General features: G+C 38.7%; 1 protein-coding gene across 3 annotated transcripts in view; it reads right to left on the bottom strand.

Annotated features, from left to right (window-relative positions):
* Nucleotides 1-4,434: 4,434 nt before the first annotated feature.
* CPNE4 (copine 4) overlaps nucleotides 4,435-21,760 on the bottom strand; it is a 189,736-nt gene continuing 172,410 nt past the window's right edge. For 2 of the 3 annotated variants that reach the window (XM_008933532.4, XM_018075699.2), the window contains 4 exons: nucleotides 17,649-17,700; nucleotides 13,220-13,353; nucleotides 11,618-11,854; nucleotides 4,435-5,046 (listed from right to left, as the gene is read on the bottom strand). In XM_008933532.4, coding sequence (XP_008931780.1) covers nucleotides 4,915-5,046; nucleotides 11,618-11,854; nucleotides 13,220-13,353; nucleotides 17,649-17,700 — 555 coding nt within the window. In that variant the 3' untranslated portion in view covers nucleotides 4,435-4,914. The remainder of the gene's footprint in view (nucleotides 5,047-11,617; nucleotides 11,855-13,219; nucleotides 13,354-17,648; nucleotides 17,701-21,760) is intronic. The other variant, XM_018075700.2, reaches the window with a different exon arrangement.

The raw sequence follows: 21,760 nt of genomic DNA, 5'->3' as shown, positions 1-21,760 counted from the left end.
CTCACCTGAAGCTAGCCTTGTTGCCACAGCATAATGCTTTTCTCATGTAGCGTGCTGCACAGCTGAGGTGACACAGGATTTCATGCGCCAGTAAGCTGGAAAGCAATACATGGGCAAACATACATTTTGGAGAAATAAGTTTTAGTGCTGTACTTTTCTCCTTTTTAATATTATGTAAAATCAAATGGTTTTTTTTGTTTTTTTTTTTTTTTTGGTGCATGCAGCTTTTCATGGTGTTAAAGAGGCATGAACTTTGTGTGTGTAGGGGGGAGTGGGTGTAGCAAGATGACTGCAACTCTGAATGCAATCAGATGGCAAACTGCTTGCTCTAATCAGTGGAACAAGAATTTAAGTGTCTCCTGAACACAACAGTAAAAGACTTTCTGCAAAGCAGTTGAAATGACTAGCACGTTTTTGGAAGGAAAGAAGAGAATGAAACATTAGAAAATAACCTTCCCCCCCAGTCTGCTGCCTTGGGTAGTCCTCATAATGGCAGGAATGAGGAAATGGAAACACTTTTGGACTGGCAGCCTTCCCAGGAGAGAGGTCACCTAGGTTTCACCTGATCAGTTTGGAGGATCTCCCCAGCTCTGCAAGGAAATTGGAAAAAAGAGAAAAGAGGGGGTGGGCATGCAGCCCATTGATGGTTTGCAGTGAATGCTGCAAGAAAATGTGCAGCTGGGCTGACTATTATCGCTCATATAGCTCTAATTGCTGAAATTGCCTCTTGTGTAGTTCAATTCTTCAGCCCAGGACTGCACATACAAGTAAGACCTATGAGTGACGGATGAATGGTGATATAAACTCTATATTCCTTGGGGCAAAATGGCACTTCCCATAAATAAAGGAAAAAAACCAACCTGAAAAGTGTAAACCTGTGCTAGGAATCAGCTGGCTTATCCTTCCTATTAAAAATAAAAGTGAATGTAAATGTACCAATGCTTTGTGACTGAAATGTCCATGCTACTTAGGAGTAAAGGGAGTTTGTCTAGTAACTCCTTCATGCCAGAAAGACTGGACATATGTTTAGATTTACATAGGAGTTATGACTGAAAGACCCATAGTCCCAGGTGAGGAATATCAATCTGAATAACGAATTCTTTCTGGGAGTTAGCCATGACTTGTTTGAGCAGCCACAGAGCCAGACTGAAGGAGGTAGCTCTGTTTAAACTCACTATCAAAGAACTTAGTGCAATAATGAAGCTCACTTAAACCACACGCTGTTCTATCAGAATATTTGGTGTGTGGGTAAACCTGAGGGATGCAGTTGAATATTGCAGAGCTGCAGGGCTTTTGTCACACAAATCTGCACAGAACTAGAGCCTTTCACCCATGTGTTTGTTGGAATATCACCTCTGCAACCTGCAGCAAGACTTGGCTTAGACCACTGTTCTCCACTGCCTGCTGCAGGTCTCTAACAGATCAAACTTTAAACCTTTTAGCTGTCATCACTTATGTACTTTTGATATTTGGAGACTGTTTAAAAGATGTTTTAAAACAATACTAGTATTATAATTTTGTTTTTCTTTCATACTTGTAGACTCTTTCATCAAATTCTGTAGAACACTGTATTGCTTATCATGGTAAGAACTTCACATGGATAGATTTTTCCTTAGGGTAATAAGCGCTTGGCAGTGTATAACTGCTTTTTAAAAATTGTTGTAGACTTAGTTTCCCCTAAAAACCAAAGATACAACTCAGTTCAGTATCTGGCTCAAGAATAATAGATGTTAATGTATTTTGGGATAATAGGGTTTATGAATATCTTTGGGTTTTCTGGGACTTCTGGATTTTGAATTGGGTTTGAGAGACAGTAAAAAAGAAGGCAGGAATACAGTTGGCAGCGAAGATATTTTAGATCATCAATTATCTCTAAAGGACAAGATATAATTTATTTTAAAGGAGTTTTCAGAATTTAAAACAATCCATCAAAAGGTAGTAGAAGTTTAAGTTTGCACTAAAAAATCTGCAGGAGAAACTGATTGCAGTTCAGCCTAAAGGCAGAATCGCCTTGTGAAAACCCTAAGTAGATAATACAGGAGAAAAATATGCTTTTTCAGAGATATATTCATATACTTAATGATATTACCCTGCAAAAAGTCCATACTATTTTATTGCACAGAGTAGCTTGGAGCAATGAAAATAACATTCAAAGCCTCATTAGAAAGCTTTTACCATATGGCTAGTTTTGTCTTCTGTGCATCCTATACCAACTCACCACACTATTACATGATTGTTTGACATGCTGAGATCTGTACAGATTGAAGGAGATTTCTAATTGATTTTTCAATATTGTGGAGGTGTCTCTTCAAATACCTGGAGGGCTGATATGGAATTGCTGACCAATGTTAACCACTGATAATGATTTGTTTTTAAGCAGACAACATTTATAATCAGGATTGTGTGAAGTAAACAGAAAGATCTGCAGCAACTGGGATTCTCTTGAGGCACTTATAGAGACCAACTACACACATCAAAATGACTGATGGTTTATACAGCTCAGCATACAATAACCTGTTGATCTCTGTGTTTTATGTGATGCTACATTATAGAAGCACCTTGTAACACCTCTGCTAATGAAGAGCTGTAACTGCCCAATTCTGTGTAACCATAAACACTTCAAAAATCAGTTTAGTCAAAGATCATATGTACCAGAAGAACAATTCATCTGATTCCTAATTTTTCCTTGCTGAAAGCTTTTGTTTACTTTCACAGCCTGGCAAATAATAAAAAAGAGGCTTAACCCTTCTGTGGCTGTGCATTACATCCCTAAATGCACATCCCAGGGTAAAGTAACACTCTTTAGATGGTGAGAGCACCATCATGCCTCTCAGGATCTCAAATCACTTTTCAAATATTGAAGTCCCCCAGTATTATTGTGAGATATTTATGAATACATGGCAGTGACCTTCGTTTTACAGATGAGGAATCTGAGGTGCAGAATAGTTAAACAACTTGGCCAAGATTACAAAGTAATATATTGGAGGAGCAAAGAACATGGAGTCATTGATTTGTCAGTCATGTGCTTTAACGGCTCAGAAATGGTCCTTCTGAGAATAGGGAAGGAAAGAGAAGAAAGGGGGAAATGGGAGTAAGAAACTCGAGATGTTGTAGACCAGAACTAAGATTTGTGGTATACGAGATATAAAGGAAGATCACAGTAGCTTCCAGATGAAATACATCCACAGAGGGAGGGGAAGCTCTCACATGAAGTGCCAGCCGTTACATGGGAGTGTGGATTTGAGATCTATCAGTCAGGACATCTCCAAACAACTTATACCCATGACTGGCTGCTGTTCAATATCTGGTCAGCTGAAGGAATCTTTACTAGCAAGCATGAGTGATTACACTGCAGGATATAGATGGAGCAGAACGGAATGTGCTGGGGAGACAGCCCCATGTATCTTGGCTATCCCACTGCCTTCATTTCATAGTACAAAACCTTCAATCAAAGCTGATCCCATGGAAGTTACTTCTAAAGGAGAATCAGGGAGCTAGAGTTCTACATTACCAGCAAACTCATTTAAAAATATGTATTTCTAAAACAAAATCCCTTGCTCACAGGGGAGGTTTTCCAAAATATTCAGCACTGGCCCAAAACAGCTTCTTCTGGGATTAGCAACAGAATGTTTTCAGTTTGGTAGGAGCATAACTTGTCCAAAGCCATGCCCTTTGGACAGACCCACACAAATTATTTTTTTGTCAAATTTTATCCTTAGCTTTTAACAAGTCACATTCTTCACTACTGATTTTCAGCAAAAGAAGAAGCCAAAATTCAAACATTAAAAATAACACTTATGTAATTTCTTCATTTATATACAGAAATATTTCAATTGAAAGATCAATCCACTACCAATTTGTTCTTGTATGTCCTCTTTTTCTTTAAAAAAAAAAAAAGGTGGCTTAAATATTCTTTTGGTACAAAACCAGTTTTTCTCTCAAACACAAGTGATCTGTGTGAGGATGAAGTTACAAATCACCAGTTGTCACAAAATCAGGCTGTGCAAAATTTCTTTTGGAAAACATGTCACACAAAGTTGTATACTGGATGTGAGATTAAAAAATACAAATGAAACAAAATAAGAATTCTCAAACATAAGACATTATAAAGTAGCCAAAATACAACCCATTTGAAAGCCAGCCAGATAGTTTGGATTAAGTAGGTGTATTCTAAGACATGCAATGCTGATGGATCATGCCCTCCAAGCCTGTTTACTGCTGTGGTCCAAACCCTCCATAAGTGCTGGATGTGTCACGCTTTTGAAAAATTACTACTCAGGCTCCAGGCTGAGCGGGCATGTTTGGTGTCCATAGTATAAGCTGCTAACATCAGAAATGCCCATGCTTCAGGTCAGGTATCTCTTGAAACACTTTATTACCCTGTCTTTGGAATATGGAAGTTGAAAGCAGGCAGCCTTGTGTCAGAGAGAGAAATAAAGACAACTGCAAAACTGTGTTGTTTTTATTTTAAACATGCAAAATACAGTTCATGCATCTGCCATTTTGAAAAATCTCTCAGTTCTTAGCAGATTAAACCAAAGACATTTTGTCTATGACTCTCAATAAATATTTCAAAATGCTTTACAGTGTAAAGATAAGAAATATAGCAAAATTTCAACAAACCTGTATAAAAACCAGATACAGATAACTTTTTATTTCAAGGCGACATGCTGTAATGTAAAGAGTTCACTTTTTTTTTCGGGATTTTTTTTCTCATAAAAAGTTTTCAACAATACAACCGCTTAACAGATTTAAGCCTTTAGGCTACACATGCAAAAAAAAAAAAGAAAAAGGTTATTTTAGTTAAAAATCACCAAAACGTGCTATTTTTTTTGTTTTGTTTCATTTTTAAGTACAGGAGTTGTAGACAGTAGCATTTTTCTTTTTTAATTTTGTAAAAGAGTGCAGGCAGGTTCATGGAGCTAGTGTCCTGGAAGACTCGTACTCTGACATACATTTTGGTTTTATCCCTTTGCCATTGTAATAATCCACGACTTGGTTTGGAACTTCAGCCAAAACGCTTTTTGCTAGAGCAGCTGGGGATGCCTGCAGGAAATGGTAGAAAACACAAACATTAACGTGGCTCTCTGATAGAAGTGCCATGGGTTTTAGAGGCGTGGGTGCCATGAGATCAAGGATTATGGTACAGAAATGGAAGGCCAAAAAGACTCAAAGTGAAAGGCACTATTGCTTGAAACTCAATTTATGAGTCAATTTAGGTATGCAGCTATGGCTGCCTGAAAGTGCACTACAGCTAAAAGTTCTCTGCATGTTTTTCAGGTCTGTTTGGACTATTTAAGTTCAGCGTAACAGAACTTCCTTGCACTCTGAGAGAGCACCATTCGCAACAAAAAGGGCTGCAAAGACTTCATCAGTGTTCAACGAGGAAATATGCAGAGCTTGAAGCTGAACATGAATGGACATCACAGTGAAAGGGAGGCCTTCATCACCATTCTGCTCTTCAGAGTCTGGTGTGGTGTTTTAATGGCTGGGGAAATTTTTTAATTCAATGAAAATACTTTGTCTTTATTGGAATTAAACCATGGTTACAAGAAAGCTTCAATCCTAGGCTTTGTGGAGGCTTTAAAGCTCTTACTGCAACATATAAATGGCGAGTGACAACCAGAATTTAAGAACTGATAACCCTGAAAATGTAGAGATGGATGCAGAGATGACCACTGACTTTCACTCCAGGCAGGGAGGAGGGTTCCCCCTCAGTGCAGTAAGAAACCATGCCCTCCATCGACAACACAGACTTGCTGCCTCACACCCCACAAGGCTTCATATTAAGCAGAGGGGTCTGTAGATGTTTTGTGGGCAACCATTACCTGCATGTGATGCAGGGATTTTCCTCAGCCCCTGAATTCAGCAGTGACAAAACTGGACTCCTGTTCTCCCATGCACCCACTTGCCCCAGATTTTGGATTTGCTTGTTTCCAAATGTTTGGGCTGAGCTGGTTCCAAGTCCTCTGGAGCCAGTCTGCTCAGCCATGTCCCCTCTGAGCCCACCACAAAAATGCAGTAAAAAATGCAAATATTTAAACACATTAATTTAAACCTCTCAAACTGGCATCTATCTCCAGACAGAGCACAGACTGCAGCTCAGACGATGTATGGGAACTCAGCTGGTGGCTGGATGACATTTCTTCTGCACACCAAGTACTTTTTTCCAAATTAATGTACACTTTCCTCCTCACTGTTTGTTATATTGCCAGCCAGGTTTCAAAACTACCCTGTCACAAAGCAGTTGTATTTACTGTTTATTGACCTATTCTGTTTGCTGGGGTGGGATTCTTATCCTTCCAGAGTCTTAAATTGAATCTAAACTATTCATAGACACACTAATCCAGGGGTGCAGAAAGCCCCAGGGCTATTAGAAATTCCAGTATCAAATGTTACAATACTACAAATCAAATAAAGATACTGGTAGCAAAATCAGAAACAGAAGTTTGTCATTTTTTGGTTTGGTTGGGTTTTTTTTGTTGTTTTTGTTTTGTTTTGTTTTGGTTTTTTGTTTGTTTGGTTTTTTTTGTAATTTGACTCATGTATGGTATTAGTAACAAATAAAATGAACTGCTATTTCCGTACTGTGACATTGATACCAAAATATTTGTGCAGGCAAAACAGCCTGGAACATTTCTGCATGAACAAACTGGCAAAGCATAGAGCATACTTCGTGTGACAGTGCAGCTGCTGCTCTCAGGTGTAACACAGTAACAGAACCCATTTGTGTTAATCCTGAAAAGTGAAATACATGGTTTTCCAGAGTTTCCCTATTCTTGCCTAAACCTGCTTTACAGAATCATAGAATGGTTTGGGTTGGAAGGGACCTTAAAGGTCATCTAATTCCAACTAAAATCATCAGAATATACCCTTTGTAATCAGGCAAATGGCTTATTTCTACATTGCTATTGAAAATTACTGGGTTTTAAATCTCCTTCCTGGTATGTCATACCTTAGCCTGCATCTGTGCTATTTTACCAAAGATACAACAATACATAAAGGGTAGAAACAGGGAGTGAGGGAAGAGCCCTGGACTATCCCTGCACACACAGGCTGTAGCAATCAGGAAACTTCACTCTGCTCTGTCTTCAAAAATGCTTGGAAGGAGCACTTGCCTGCCATCAGCTTCTCTAGTTCATATGTAGCTCAAGCCTGAACATTGGGCCAGGAGTGGCTGTTGTTATGGGCACTCCCCTCTTTGCATCCTCCTCCCTTCACCACTTCTCTCTTCTGACGCCATATCCATTCTTCCTGAACAAAGGGTCAGCCCTTCAGAATAGGCTCTGTCAGGGCTCAGATGCACAGCTGAATCACTGCCACTCGAGGAGTCCTCAACTAAAAAGCCTTTCACTGAGGTTTAAGCTAAAACATTTACTGTGCCCGCTGGCTCACAGGCAATGTGTGGCCCCACGCAGAGTTGCCCTGCGGTAGCTGGCTTGTCTCCGGGCTTCAGTCTGAATATGGACAAGTGTTGCTTTACTGAATTTCCTTGTGCCAGTGATGTCTGTTGGTTCTGGAGCTCTTTTTATCAGGGAGCATCCCAAAAACAGGGTTAGGGGTGATTTCTTGTCTGAGCATTTGGACCATTTGTACCTTACATACTTTAGTGGTGGTAAAGCACTCTTATTTCTAGACCAGATGGTACAAAAACAAGATTTGTATAAGTAAGTAGACTCAGTAACTTCTGAGCTAAAATCCAGATCCAGTTCATCTGTGCTGTGTAAGGATTACCTTTGCTGGCTTTTTAATACAGATGGAGCATAAATGTTTTACTGTAACATTTTGTCCACTATTAAACTGCTAGAAGAGCATCCTAGCAATAAGCATCTCCAGGTGAATAGTTCTCAACTGATAGCTAATACACAACAATCAGATCAGTCAGCAGCAAGAAAATAATCCCCATGAGTCTATTATTGGTGTGTATTACAAACACAGCTGACTGTTGGTTCATTTCTGTAGCTTCACTATGCTTAATCTTTAATTACAATGCATAGTGCAAAACATTGTTCCTTGCAGTGGCTGAGAGCTGGGCTGCCCACATGCCTCTGTGATAGAGATGTTATTAAGTCACAGTTGTTAGCCTTTATGATTAAATACAATGCAGAATGGAATACAATCTATCTGTGGCATCAGATTTGTGCACAGTCAATCTATCATGCGTTACAAAGGTAGAGAAGTTGAGCTCTTAAAATATGACTGTGAGTGGATTGAGATAGGTAATTTTCTTCAACTACCTTTCAGTGACTGTGAGCATCAATGTTCTACAGTTTCAGGTGAAGGACACTCACATTACTGGGATGGTGATGATTATAGAGACAAAAGTATCACTTAGGTTAAGGGAAAATATGTTCCCTTTGTTTGTTATGTTCTCCTTTAGCAAATTGCATGTTACCCACTATACAATAGGATATATATTTAAGTGTTAATGGTTACCTTGATTTTTATCAAGCCTTTACAACTACAGGATTTGCCAAGAGTCACTACAATTGTTATTATTATTTTGATGGCTTTAGAGATATTCCTTAAAGAGAGAGAAAAAAGACTAGATACTTTACTAAAGTGCTTCTGATACACTACATCACATAGGGCATTAAACCCCTATAATAAAACCTTCTGTCTACACTGAGTCTTAAGCCAGTAAAACATTGAAATGAGTATGAGTTTTTAGGTATGTAAATAACCCTAACTAATTGAAATGTGTTAAATGCCTGTATGAGTGCTGTGCAGGATAAGAACGTTCTCTGAAGTCAACGTTTATTTTTATAAAATAAAAGGAATTCACTCTACAGGTTATTTTTACGACTTCCTTCTTACCCCTTTCCATTTTCTCACGGGGGCAGCTTTTGCATAGATTATTTTTGATCCCTTTGGATAGATATGAGATTTTGAGTTCCAAGCTGTCATGAGAATTGAAGTAATGAAAAAAAATATTGTTTGGATTGACTCCAGATGAATTTTGGTTTACTCTTGCAGCAAAACAAAAAATAAATGTTCACACATAACATTTTCTTCTCTCCTTCTGTCAGTAATAGAAATAATATGGATTTAGGCATAAAAAAATACTTGATTTAGCAGAAAAACCTATAAACCTTACACAACTTGATTTGTAATCTTTCTAAAAAGATCCTGCAACATTTTTTTTCTACTTAATAAGCTAAACACAAGGTACATTGACAAAAGGGATGTGATTTTTAACTAAATATATATTTTGCTTAAAGCTGTCAAATATAATATGCTGATGATGTTCTTGTGTTTGATCAGAATGGATCTCCCAAATGTGTAAAATCTGCATTTTTCTGTGGGGGAAAATAAGTTTGAATCAAAATATCATGCTCATTTCTCCCATGACAAATTATTTCACTAGTTGATGCAAGATACATGGCCTTTTGTTTGTGCTAAGTAAGCAAGATATCTGTGAATGTCACTTTGTTCAGAGGGAGATATTATTCGGGCTTTGATAATAAAGAAATTCAACAAGAAGTAGCTATTGTTACAGGCACTCATTCATTACGCTGACATTTATCGAGAAGCTGAAAGATCACAATAAACAGACTAATATCAGGTTGCATAAGATATACTGACTTTTCTGATAGAGCAAATACAAATCTATCTCTATATATTATCTTTGCTACTGAAAGAAAGAGGGAGAAAAATATCACTGTTTAACAAGAAAAATACATTAAGATTGCTATACTCTCTCAGTACTGAGGAAGTTAAGCATAAATTCTTTTTAGCTGATTTAGATTGTTGTTTGACCAATTCTAGCAATAAAAAAAAATCACATAGATTCACTTGCAAGTTAACACCAGGGGCACAATATATTCAGAACCCAGAACTGCAGCTGTCAGCATGAATCTATTAAATCAGAGATTATTTGAGCTTTAGTATAAAATACAAAGCAAAACTAAAAGTAAAAAAATGCAGCTGGCTTTGCCAGTTCCTTGCAGAAACATGTTTTCAACTAATTAAAAGTAGGTCTACCTACTAGCCCATAAATAATCCTGCTGTGGACACTTCTACAGTAGACTACAGTGCAGCACTATGCACTTGTGATTATCTGCTGAAGGAATCACAAGCTATGAGCTCGTCGTGCTCATATTTGTTTCAGCACATAGGTGACTGTGTGCCACTGGCAGCATAGAAATATGTGTATCTATGATTCAGTAGCCAATCTGCAGTTATTTGGCATGGTGTCACCAAACTAATAGCACACGGTGAGTTTTGCCTCCTGTGGGGATCCATTGTTTACATAAAGGTAGAAGGAAAAGAGGAACAAGTTTGTTTCTCTTACTCCTTACTAGAGTTTATGAAAGTAAGAAGTGCATCTACATCTAAGACAAATACAGCAAAATTGTATTTTGGAGTGAGAAAAAAGAACAACTCTTCAGAAGAGAAAAATAAAATGAAGGTATTTTGGAAATAGCAAAGAGAAAAAAATCTCCAATGGCAACAAAAAGCCTAGAAAACCTAAAGAAATGTAAGAAGTGTAAAGCCATATGCAGAGCAAAACCAGCCCAGAGTTGAGAACTTCTGATTGACATATCCAGATCTAAGGATCCCTAGTGTATGGGAGCAGATTGGGAGAATCAATCTCATGAGCAGAGTGAGTCAGTTACACTGTGAGAAAAGAAATTCTCAAGTCAAATACTAAGGATATCCTTCCTAGACAAAGGTGAACAAGAAAAAACAGTCTGGAGAACCACATAAATGTAATAGAAGAAGTGTGGGGAAGGAAGGGAGAGAAAAACGGAAAAATGAAGGGAAATAGATGTGATCAGCATTGCAGAGGAACATAATGCATGCCTCCATATGGAGGAAAAGGGCTCTGAAAAACCCATCTGTGTGTGGGAAAGCCCCTTCTGTGGGTGAACACTATCTCTACCCTGCTGCTGAAAAGTCCCTGGGGCAGATGCTGCAATGTAGGGCAGGTAACTGAGAAGAAAAGTACATGACCAATGCATTATTTTAGATTTGGCAATTTAATGCTGGTCCTGTTCCTTTCTTTCCTAAAGAGTGTCTTCTGCACCACACTGGGCTCAGTCAGGAACAGCTGGCTGAGGGCACAGGAAAGCTCCTAGTAATGCCACTTTCTTGGTTGTGTTCTTGTACAGAATGTGGGAAAGGGTTTGGAGGCAACCAGGACATTGTGGGTGGATAGTCCTGCATTTGAGAACTTAGGGAACTAAATTTTAATGAGGGAACAGCCTCCTGGGGAACACTGTGAGAACAAATTCACAGCCATTTCATCTGCCTGTGGAAATGAAGGGAGATGGAAAGCAGAACACAGTAGTCCTAATAGAACAAGTGCAAAGAGAATGGAAAAGAGACACCAGAAGGATAACCAAACTAAAACCTGGGAGAAAGTGGAAGCAAGGATTGGCACCACAAAAAGCACATGGATCCTGCCTCATGTCTTCCTTCCCCACCCTCACCAACTCACTAATGGAGCACATTTCATTCTGATTCCTTCTTTTTTCTCTATTTCTGATACAATAATACCATACACTTACTAAACATTGCATGCACATGCAAAGTTAAGCCCAGCCCCGGGGAACATGCACTATGTGTTATACACATTCACCCTTCTGTGGAATGGATGGAAAAATCAGCTTACATGTTTGAAGTTCCTAAATGGCACAAACTGGACAATGTCTCGAAGCACAGGCTCGCCCTTGGGAGACCTCAAGATCCCATCATCACCATCCAGCATCTGCATGTCACTAAAATCAGCGTTCCCCACCCCGACAATGATGACTGACATGGGAAGGTGGGAGGCGTGGACAATGGCCTCTCTGGTGTCGGCCATGTCTGTGATGACACCATCCGTCAGAATCAGCAAGATGAAGTATTGCTGAAGTTGTTGGACAAGAAGAGAAAAATTTTATCGTTAGTTGCTGTCCCAAAGCTGCTTAACCTTGTGCAGTATAAAAATGTTTATGTTAACTCACTCATGTGGGTATGGAAATTCAAATGTAGCAATTTCTCATTTTAGGACTGGAACCCTAAGCACTATTAAGATCCTGGAAATAACAGTGGAGTAACAATCATAGAATCATAGAATGGTTTGGGTTGAAAGGGACCTTAAAGACCATTTAGTTCCAGCCTCCTTGCCATGGGCAGGGATACCTTCCACTAGACCAGGTTGCTCAGAGCTCCATCCAACCTGTCCATGAACACTTCCAGGGATGGGGTATCCACAGTTTCTCTGGGCAACCTGTTCCGGTGCCTCATCACCCTCACAGTATATAATTTTTTCCTTATATCTAATCTAAACCTACCCTCTTTCAGTTTGAAGCCATTATCCCATTTCCTGTCCCTACATGCTCTTATAAATGTCAGTCAAAAGCCCACACTCATGAACAGAAATATTTGGGAACTCCTGCCTTAATAGGACTTAAAAAAGGTTCAGCACATAAAAAAAATTTTGGAGAGAACTTTAGGTCTGGTGATGAGACGTATGCCAATGCACAGCTCGATTCTGTTCCTAGACATAGGCACTTTTCTTGCTGCAGTATACAAGGTCTCTCTTATATCCTTTGCTTCCAAAGCACTGTTTTTGTAAATGTTTCACACCTATTCACTCACATATTCTCTCCATCTCATTCTCCCTTTCTCCCACGCATTTCAAAGACGTACATTTAAAACATGATCTATGCTGAGTCTTTTAGCCCAAGAAATCTGTCCTGGCTTTTGTATCAGATGCAGGCTAATAGACTTGTCTTCTGATTTCTAAAAGGCACAAGATGCTCCAGCGGTAATAGCAAGTTGAAAACTGTATCATTACAGTTTTTAAATGAATGGTTGGAAAAATCCCCTAGGTGAACAGAAAAGTTTTATTACAGCCTCTGCAAGAGACTTGAAACTGGATAGTTTGTGTAGGGAATCATTTGAACTCATCTCTTTGTATGATCAAGACTTCTAGGGCTTCTAGCCCCTAAATTTTTGTAACCTTAGTGGTGCCATTTACATTTCCATAGTGAAGGACTGGGTGTGTTACAGTAAAACACCTCTAAAAGCAGGAAATAGAACTGTGGGGGAAGTTGTGACTATTGAAGATATAAAGGCTCCAGCTACAGGAACAAGCTGCCTTCTATGAAAACAGTTAGTAAAAACTGTAAAGGCATGATCTGCATACATGAAAAGGCCTTGTTTTGATGGCCTGTAGGAGATCTATCATAAGACAAGAAAAAAGGCAAACACAGCATTCTTTCCTTACCGAGGCCTCCTTGGTGTTGGTCTCCTCTGATGCTGATTTTGCCACTTTCTGGATGATGGGAGCAATGTTTGTTGGCCCATACAGCTGCAGCTTGGGAAGGCAGCTCTGATAAGCCTCCACAACACCTTGTATTCCTGGCATGAAAAGCCACACAAAACAAAAGTAAATTTGGAGCACATTGCCAACTTCATGCTTGTTTAAAATGCAAATGAAAGGCAGGTTCTTAATGAATACATTAAAAGTATCACATGATTAGCAAGGACTAGCAACTTCAGATAATTTCCAAGAAGCTATCTCTAGCTGTCTTGAATCTAGTTTGTATTATAGAGTTCATTATACCATGCTTCTCTTTCCCAGTAGTTTTTAATATGTTTTCCAGGTATCACCTTGCAATACCATAGCTTCCACCCATTTCAGTTCAAGATGTGAGTGATCATTTTCTGATCACCAGCAAAGATTCATGCTGAAAAGTAGACAAAAATTAGAAAAACACTTCAACACTTCTCTTTCTTCTTCAGATAAGTATTTTTGTTTATCATGATAGTTGCCAACAAATTTGCCCTTTGTACTTACACCCTAAATCTGTTAAGGAATTCAGACATAATTTCAAATACCCAACTCCCCTGTGCTAAGAAAATTTTTCAGGGTGCATTTGCATAATTGCTCAGGTTGAATTTGACTATGACCAAAAGCTGTGAAATCTTGGAGGACACAGCAGGATGCTTTGCAGTCTACAGAAAAAATGAGCTTTAGTTGAGAAGTTTTGATGGAAAACTAGCTATTTTTGCCTTTATCATTTCAGGATATAGTCAGATCAGGGAGCACAGACTCCTGCTGACACACTTGACAGATCACAGAATGGAAATTGGTGTTTTCAATCATTTGAGAAGAAGGGTTTCTTCAAGTGATGCACGTCAGCCTCCACATTCAGAACTCACAGTTTACCAGACCTAACGGATTAGAGGTCTAAAGTTGGAAAGAAAGTGATAGACTGAAGAGCTTCATTGAGAATGCTGAAGAATGAAATGACTTTACTAAGATGCTAAGCTAGTTTCAGTTTGCACTGAGACTAGCTCACTCATGAGATTTTACTCATCCATGTTTCCAGGATATATGGCTGCAGATTGCTTACTGAGAACAGGGAGTTGTAATTGTTTTACAGGGACATACTTAATCCTCCCATGAAAAAATGGTGGAGAACACAGTCTTATCACTCTGTAGATGGTTACAGACATATTTTTGCATTGCAGTGCCAACAGACAAAAGAACTTGCTCCAGTTATAGCTGTGATTGGTTAAAATGTAAAGTAATGTTACAAAATTTCCCTTGGCAATTCCACCGACTAAATTACATATTGCAAAACTGACCTTTTGTTAACTCTCAATTTTAAACTTGCCAAGGATTTCTTTACATATACTTACTGACCTTGCATGAAGGCCTCATAAATCTTCCCTAAGCTGATGACAAGATAACACTGTAGTTTTTTTCTAACACATTAAAATAGTACAAGATAAGCCTTACTCCCCGCATTCAACACAGACTTAGCATCGTTCATGTCAGAAAGTTGGTCTCATCTTAGAAAGAAACATGTTCTAGAAGTATAATTTCTTATTTGCTATCTCCGATTAATACATTTTAGAACTATCTACTGTCCATCCAATCCCAACCAAACAGGTTATTTGAGTGGATTACTTTGCAGCTCACTCCTCTTGTACTCCTTTATTTTAGACACAGACAATATGCATTTTTTTCACAATTCAACCCTTTACATTTTTATTTGGAATCCACTTTCAATAGCTCCAATGTAATACAGTGTATGCATATAATGATCAGTTTTAGATGGATGTGTAGAAGCATTCATTCAGATTAGAGGTTGTCACCTAATTTCTTCCTCAGACAATAAAGAAAATATTAATTATAAGACTATAAAAATAATATGCTATAAATATACTAAATATAAAGCTATAAATACTAAAATTTTCAAGAATGGAAGTGTTAACAGAGGAGGAAAAGGTGAAGGTATCCATATTTTATGAATTCCAGTGATTTTCATATCAATACACAGTCCTTGTATGCAGAATGATGCTTCATACTACCTTATGCCAGCAAAAGCTCTACTTACACAAACAAAGGGAATTCATTTCTCAAAGACAAAATAGACACATACTTTTTATATTGCATTCAACTGCTTTTCTTGGTGTAAAACAAGATACTCTTCAGCAATTTTCCTTTGTTTTCTGGCAAATATGCCAGAATATCACAAGGATATTCACTAAGCACTTTGTCTCCCTCTCAGTCTTGCATCATTTTTCACATAACATGCTGGTGTTACTGCTCCCTGTGTCACCTAATATGGTGAGAGCATCTAGAAAGCATCACAGAACAATTGGTGGTAGGAACTAATCAAGCATCCACGACAGGCAGATGAGCAAGCTGCAGCAGATGATTAAACAACATATTTTCTGGTCTGTCTCCTTTTCTTGCTTTCACCCAGATGGATATTATTTAAAAACGTATCATTTATGACAAAGAAGTGCTTTTTATATCTTGCAGATAAATGCTGCAAAATTTCTTCCCTGGCCTTCTGGTTGTGCTGCAACCGTCTTTTTATATTTTCTTAGGCCTAGAACCCCTTTCAGTCAATGGGTTAACTTAGAATCTTATGCAAAAAACTAAATAAAGTTTAAATGTATAACAAATATTAAGTGACATAAGCCAAGCCTCACAGAGCAGCTCCTCCCTTTTCTTTAAATCCCTTTAATTTCCACTGTTACATTTTATTTTGCATACAGTGTGGTTTGGATAGTAAATGCTTAACTTGCAGAGGGTTTGTCTGTCCAAACTCATCTGCTGCTGGCACTACATAGATATGATTTTTGATATGATTAATGATATGATATCATTAATGCCAGTGTGGTAAAAGAATTAGCCTTGGACTAAAAAGAGGCAGCAAAGGAGGGATTAAAAAAGTCTTCTCTGCATGGACTGCTAGAGCTTTTATCTGAAGTATGCAGAGGGTCACAAATAGCCCGCATTTAGATTGGGAAACAAAGCTGTGTTTAAACACTACCTGCATAAGTATGTTATCATCTAATGCTGACCACTGTTAACAGTTTTAATAACACATTACTAAATATGGTGGTCCAGACAAAATTCTGAGGTCTGTTTTGCTTTCCCCACCCCATCTCCACACCGTCAGTGTGACTAAAGTCTCAACGTCAATCTGGCTCACAAGCTTACAGGCACTTCTAGATGCATATATGTAACCTGCTTCTTTGAACTCCTTAAAAGCAATGTAAGAAGCTGTGTGAACACATCAAGCAGCTGTAGGACTTATGCCCAATTACATTTCAAGCACATGAACTGCAGAGGCTGGGGCAGTCCAACAATCCAAGTGCAACAACAAAGCAGGAATGCCCACTGAACCAAAAACAGAGGTCTTGCATTTAAGATGCATGAACTCTGAATTCTTTTAATGTATCTTTCCCTTGAATTGCTTGTCCTCTCTTCCTCACTTCATTTCTTTGCATCTTAATTCTGATCCTGAACATGTTCTGCTGACCATGCCTGAAAGAAAGACACTAGTAAACCTGAGAATTTGAAAAGGAAGAGCATTTTGAAAGACCCATTCAGTATTCAGGTGGAAGCAGAAGGATAAGGGAGAATAACAAACTGAATTTTAGACAGCAGTGATCATCCGACCAAGACTCTCAACTGTTATTCTGTTTGGAGATTATTTTCCTGTTATTGTCTTTTACAAAAACAGCACCAGTCACTGCAGACCTCACAAATACAAGGCATACAGCAGCATCTTCTCCATGAATCTGGCCTCCGACTACTGAGGATTAGCGATTGTTGCTAAAATGCACAAATATCTTACACTGTGTTAAAACAGCCTCCTGCTGCATTTGCAGTATTTTTCCTTCTACCACAGTAGTCCTCACCTACTTCCCTGACCCTTTGGTGTTGGACACTGCCGGGCTGACAAGCAGCAGGCTACTGTTGCTACAGTCTGGCCAAAGAACTGGCTCTAAACCAAGGGAATCTTTGAGAGGTTCACAGCCTGCTTTTTCATGTCTTGCCCTTCTTAGCTGCACAACCTATGATGTTGATGTACCTGAAGATCTTGAATGAATTCAGAAGACATAGCTTTAGTTTTCAGAAATGCTAGTGATTTTGCAAAATACAAGTGCTGAATGTCCACCACGGTGTACTTTCAAAGGGACCTACTTTTCAGGAAATTATTGTATGGCAATACAATAGAAGGTTTCTAAAGCTAAGCTCGAAGGCTTGGAGCCTGTCAGGTCTGAAATCCTAGCTACTTTCTTTAAAAGACCGCCTTGAATAATACTCAGGTGATACAACAAAAAACACAGTCACATTTTGCACACAGCGAAAATATAGCAGTCTGTCCCAATTTGAGCTTTACCTGCACATTCTGGGTTGTCTTCATTGAAATTGATTGCAAAGTCATGAGAGACCTGCAGATATATGGAAAGAAGAGAAGGAGACTGTATTCAGAAAAATTATTGCGTGAAGACTTGTGGTTAAACACCCTTTACATTTTTTCTGTGTTAAACCTGAGATCTTTCAAGCTTTCAGCCATTAAGTGTGAAATACAGTCCCAGCTGGTACTCCCTGCAGAAACAAAGTAGCAAAACTTGAAACAAACATGTCAATAATAATGAAAAAACCCCAAGAAAAAATAGCACAAAGAAAAACTGCCCAAGTACATGATAAATCACATGGTGTCAGGATTGGACTATCAATGCCAGGCACAGAAGAGGCATCTACTGCTGAGGCAATTTAAATGCCAGCTTTCCCTAGCTCAGCATCTCAAACTGCAGGAGAGACAAAGCAGGTTGTGATACAGCACTGACAGCAGAAACCCAGCTCACTTCTGTGTTATGTCCTCACAGGTGCAAAGAGTTCCTCATTTAAGGCCACAGGAGTACTGGGAAGGTAATTCTCCAGAGATATCAAGGAAATCACTTAGATCCATTGTGAAATAATAGCATAAGAAATGCAAGGAGTCTAAGCTGGCTAAGAAATTAGATTATTTTGGGGGAAAATAAGTAAGAAAAAACCCTGAAGTCTCGTTTTTCCTCAAATTTTGTGAATATTCCAATCTCTCTCTCACTATGTCTATAATAAAACACAACAGAGTTGTTTTCTAAAAGAAATTGCTGTGAATAAAAAAATTGCTTATTTTCTAATAAAGCAATGTCTTGTTTCTTTAGGGCTCTGGGAAAATAATACTTCTGTATGTCTCAATAATGCAAAGCCCTATAAGTCTCAGGTTATAGACTTCCTCTGTCTATCAGAGATCTGCACTCACAGCACAAATCTTTTGAGGCTGAAACTTTCTTCAGATGCTCTTTTCTGGTTTTAAAGTTTATTTTTGCCTGCATTTTTTTTCCAGATTCCTTTTTGCTTCTTTCTTTGATCACTGAGAAGGTTTGATTCCTTTTAATCTCTTGGGCTCTGAAGCCCAGTCTCTTTTCTGTTTGTCTTAAATTTTCTTGAATGAAGAAGCCCAAATTTTGTCTTGCAATGCATAAGGTGTGAATGTGTGTGTATATCTATATATACATATAGATATATTTGGCTTCCAAAAAGTGGATATGGCTAGGAGTTTAGCAGACAATTTGCATAATTTAAAATTGAAGTTAGGCATATCATCCCAGATTTAAAGAAGGCATTTATATAGGTAACTGTAATTACACATATTTAAAGCTTTATAGATCTCTGTAGGACCTTCAAAAGTGCCAACAATCCTAGTGATATGGAAAGCAATTTTACTCCGTGTACAATGGAACCTGGATTATTGGAAGAAAGAGATTTATTTCTTGGATGTTGTTATTTTATTTGCTAGTTTACATGACTTGACAACACAGTTTGGAAAGTGATCTCTGACTAAGAGGCCTAAAGATCAAATATGTAATTACAGAGAAGCTTCTGTGAAACTGAAGTGGTATAAGTTGGCTAATTACTGCCTAAGAGAGTTTCTCACAGAGAAACTGAGTTTCCCCATCATATCCTGGCCTTGCTCACCACAGTGATGCCTACCATTATTGAGAGGTTAAATAAGGCAGTACATGTACCATGATGGGAAAGGACTGAAGCAAAAACTAAGAAGTCTGCAGCCACCTCAGCCCAGCCAGGAATTCAGTATGCCTACACCAAGCATCAGTTGACTCTTTGAAGAAGATTTTACGTGGGCCATTCAGGCTATCCTATTTGGTCATGGAAGATGAAAGTCACTATTTATGTTCCTCACTGAGCAGGCACAGAAGATCAGGGCTGCCAGATACACTACAGAGGTGCTCCAGAACCCTTCTGTCTGGCTGCTCTGGATATCTCCTGGTACGCTTTGCCCAGCTGGTATCTGCCAGTCTCATGACCAGCTGCAGGCCAAAGGTAATTGTGGCTGTCAAGAATTGTTATGTGAGTTTTCACTCGTTGATATTTTTTGTTGTCCAGTAGTCTTTCTTCTTCCTTTAGGCTTTCTGTATTTTGTATTAACTGCATCTCAAAAGCAAGAAAGATGGCAATGCACGTATGCAGGCTGATTCTTCCAACACTGTGCCTCTTCAGTGATTTTATTTTTTTAGTCCAAATACATTTGAAATTATACCTAAAGGAGAATCACAATTCTTTTCCAAACCTATGAATACAGTATTTTAATCTCACATGCAAGCATGGTTTGGATGGTTTGTATGCTTTTGTTGCCATACCTCTTTCAGGATCACATAATGCAAACAATTTATCTGGTTCAGAGCTATAGCACCCAGGCTGTTATTTAAGAAAAATGTAGACAGTGGTTCAGGCCAACAAAGAAAGCCCAAGTCTAGTCAGTGTGTGCAATGATCCAAAAAATAATACTGTCTGAGCAATGGCTACTATTGTCCTAAACCAATGGCCCTCATTCATTGTCATTCGGATTCACCAAGAACAGTGTTAGAAGGTACCTTGAAGGCAGGACAGAAAACACAACAAATGTGCAGAAGCATTAGCTTGTTTCCTATGCTATCTGAGCAATATATCACAATTTAAACAAGATTTAAGTATAATGGAAAGGATAGAAGTTCTTTGAGCAGCTCAGCGATGGTTCACAAACAGGAAATGATCACCCAACAGCAAGATATTTTTAAAACAGAGTTTCTCCAAATGCTTAGAACTCATTCCAACTCTGTTAAGTAAAACCAACTGCGCTTCAACCTTCCCCTATGCTATCTCTCCTGTCATGGCCAGAATTCAAGGGGGTCTAAACCAGCACAGACTTCAGGCATGTGATGTACTGAAAGCCTCACTGAACTCAGACCTGATAGGACTCCGTGTAAAGCTCACCCATGTAAGAAGGTGGTTTCTTTTATTAATTTTTTTTAATTAAACATGCAAGGGCTATGTGACTGAAAGGGAAACCATGCTTATGACAGAGGACCAAAAGCTGGTATATACTAAATGGCATCTTTCTGATATTGAATTACACAGCCCTTAGGCACTCCCAGAGCCGATAAACTAATGGGAAAAAGGAGGCAAAAGTGCGAACACCTAAGACACTGAAGACTGGGAAATCCTCGTGGGGAACAAGAAGACACTTGGCTGTTTAGAAGCAGGCATGTTTATATAATTTACTAGGGCGGTTTGTATTATGGATCAATCTAACAGTCAAGGAAATCCTGGAATATGTCAAGTCACACAGATACAGAATGACTGTTTTATATTAGTACCTGGCACAGAGAACTTTGCAAAGAACTGCAGACCATGGTCTGTGGTAGAAGTCAGCCTCACAATAAGGAATATCCTCACAAAACCCTGAGTGTGTCACAAACCCCGGACTAAGTTTAAAGTATGTAGCTCATGCTCTGCTCAGCCCTCCTCTGTTAACATCAATCCATAAAATTAATCCATAAAAGGGAAGGAGAGAGAAATTCTGGTGTGCAGAGGTGATTACATGTGATCAGCCTGGTGTTACCTGAGCTGCTGCACAAAACAGCACTCAAAACCTCTAACTAAAACCCTTTACTTGCACTTTGCTACATATTAATCTTTTCCCTCTGCAGCGCTCCAGATACATTACTTAGCAGGTACCATCATGGATGTGGGATAATTAAACCACAGCTGTCCAGGAACTTCCTGCACCAAGAACATATTAATTTCCAGATAATTTCTTCAAGGTTTTTAACAAGGAAAATAAGTAGCTCTACCATACATCAAGATGGAGATTACAGTGACAGCATTTCTGAGGATGTGACAACTAAGGCGGATTATAGAATTGTTCTTTTGCCACTGTATGATGCCTCCATTGTCTGTACTGACAAGCACCTGCAGTTTTCTGTCAATGTGATGGCACCCATGAGACTCTTGGAAGAATCATAACCATAGTTCCACAGGCTTATGACCATTTTAGTAAAAAAATCACCTTGATTTAATGTAGCAAGTAACTCATTTCCCTCGTATTGGGATGCAATGAAATTCATCCTCATAGCATGGCCCTTGCTAAAAAGCTTTCTAATTAAAGCTGAAAGGAAAGAAGAA

The sequence above is a fragment of the Manacus vitellinus genome, unplaced genomic scaffold, assembly GCF_001715985.3.
Source record: "Manacus vitellinus isolate BGI_N305 unplaced genomic scaffold, ASM171598v3 scaffold_3_pilon, whole genome shotgun sequence".
Classification (NCBI taxonomy): domain Eukaryota; kingdom Metazoa; phylum Chordata; class Aves; order Passeriformes; family Pipridae; genus Manacus; species Manacus vitellinus.
The sequence above is the reverse complement of the archived record's forward strand: the minus strand, read 5'-3'. Positions and strand labels throughout refer to the sequence as shown.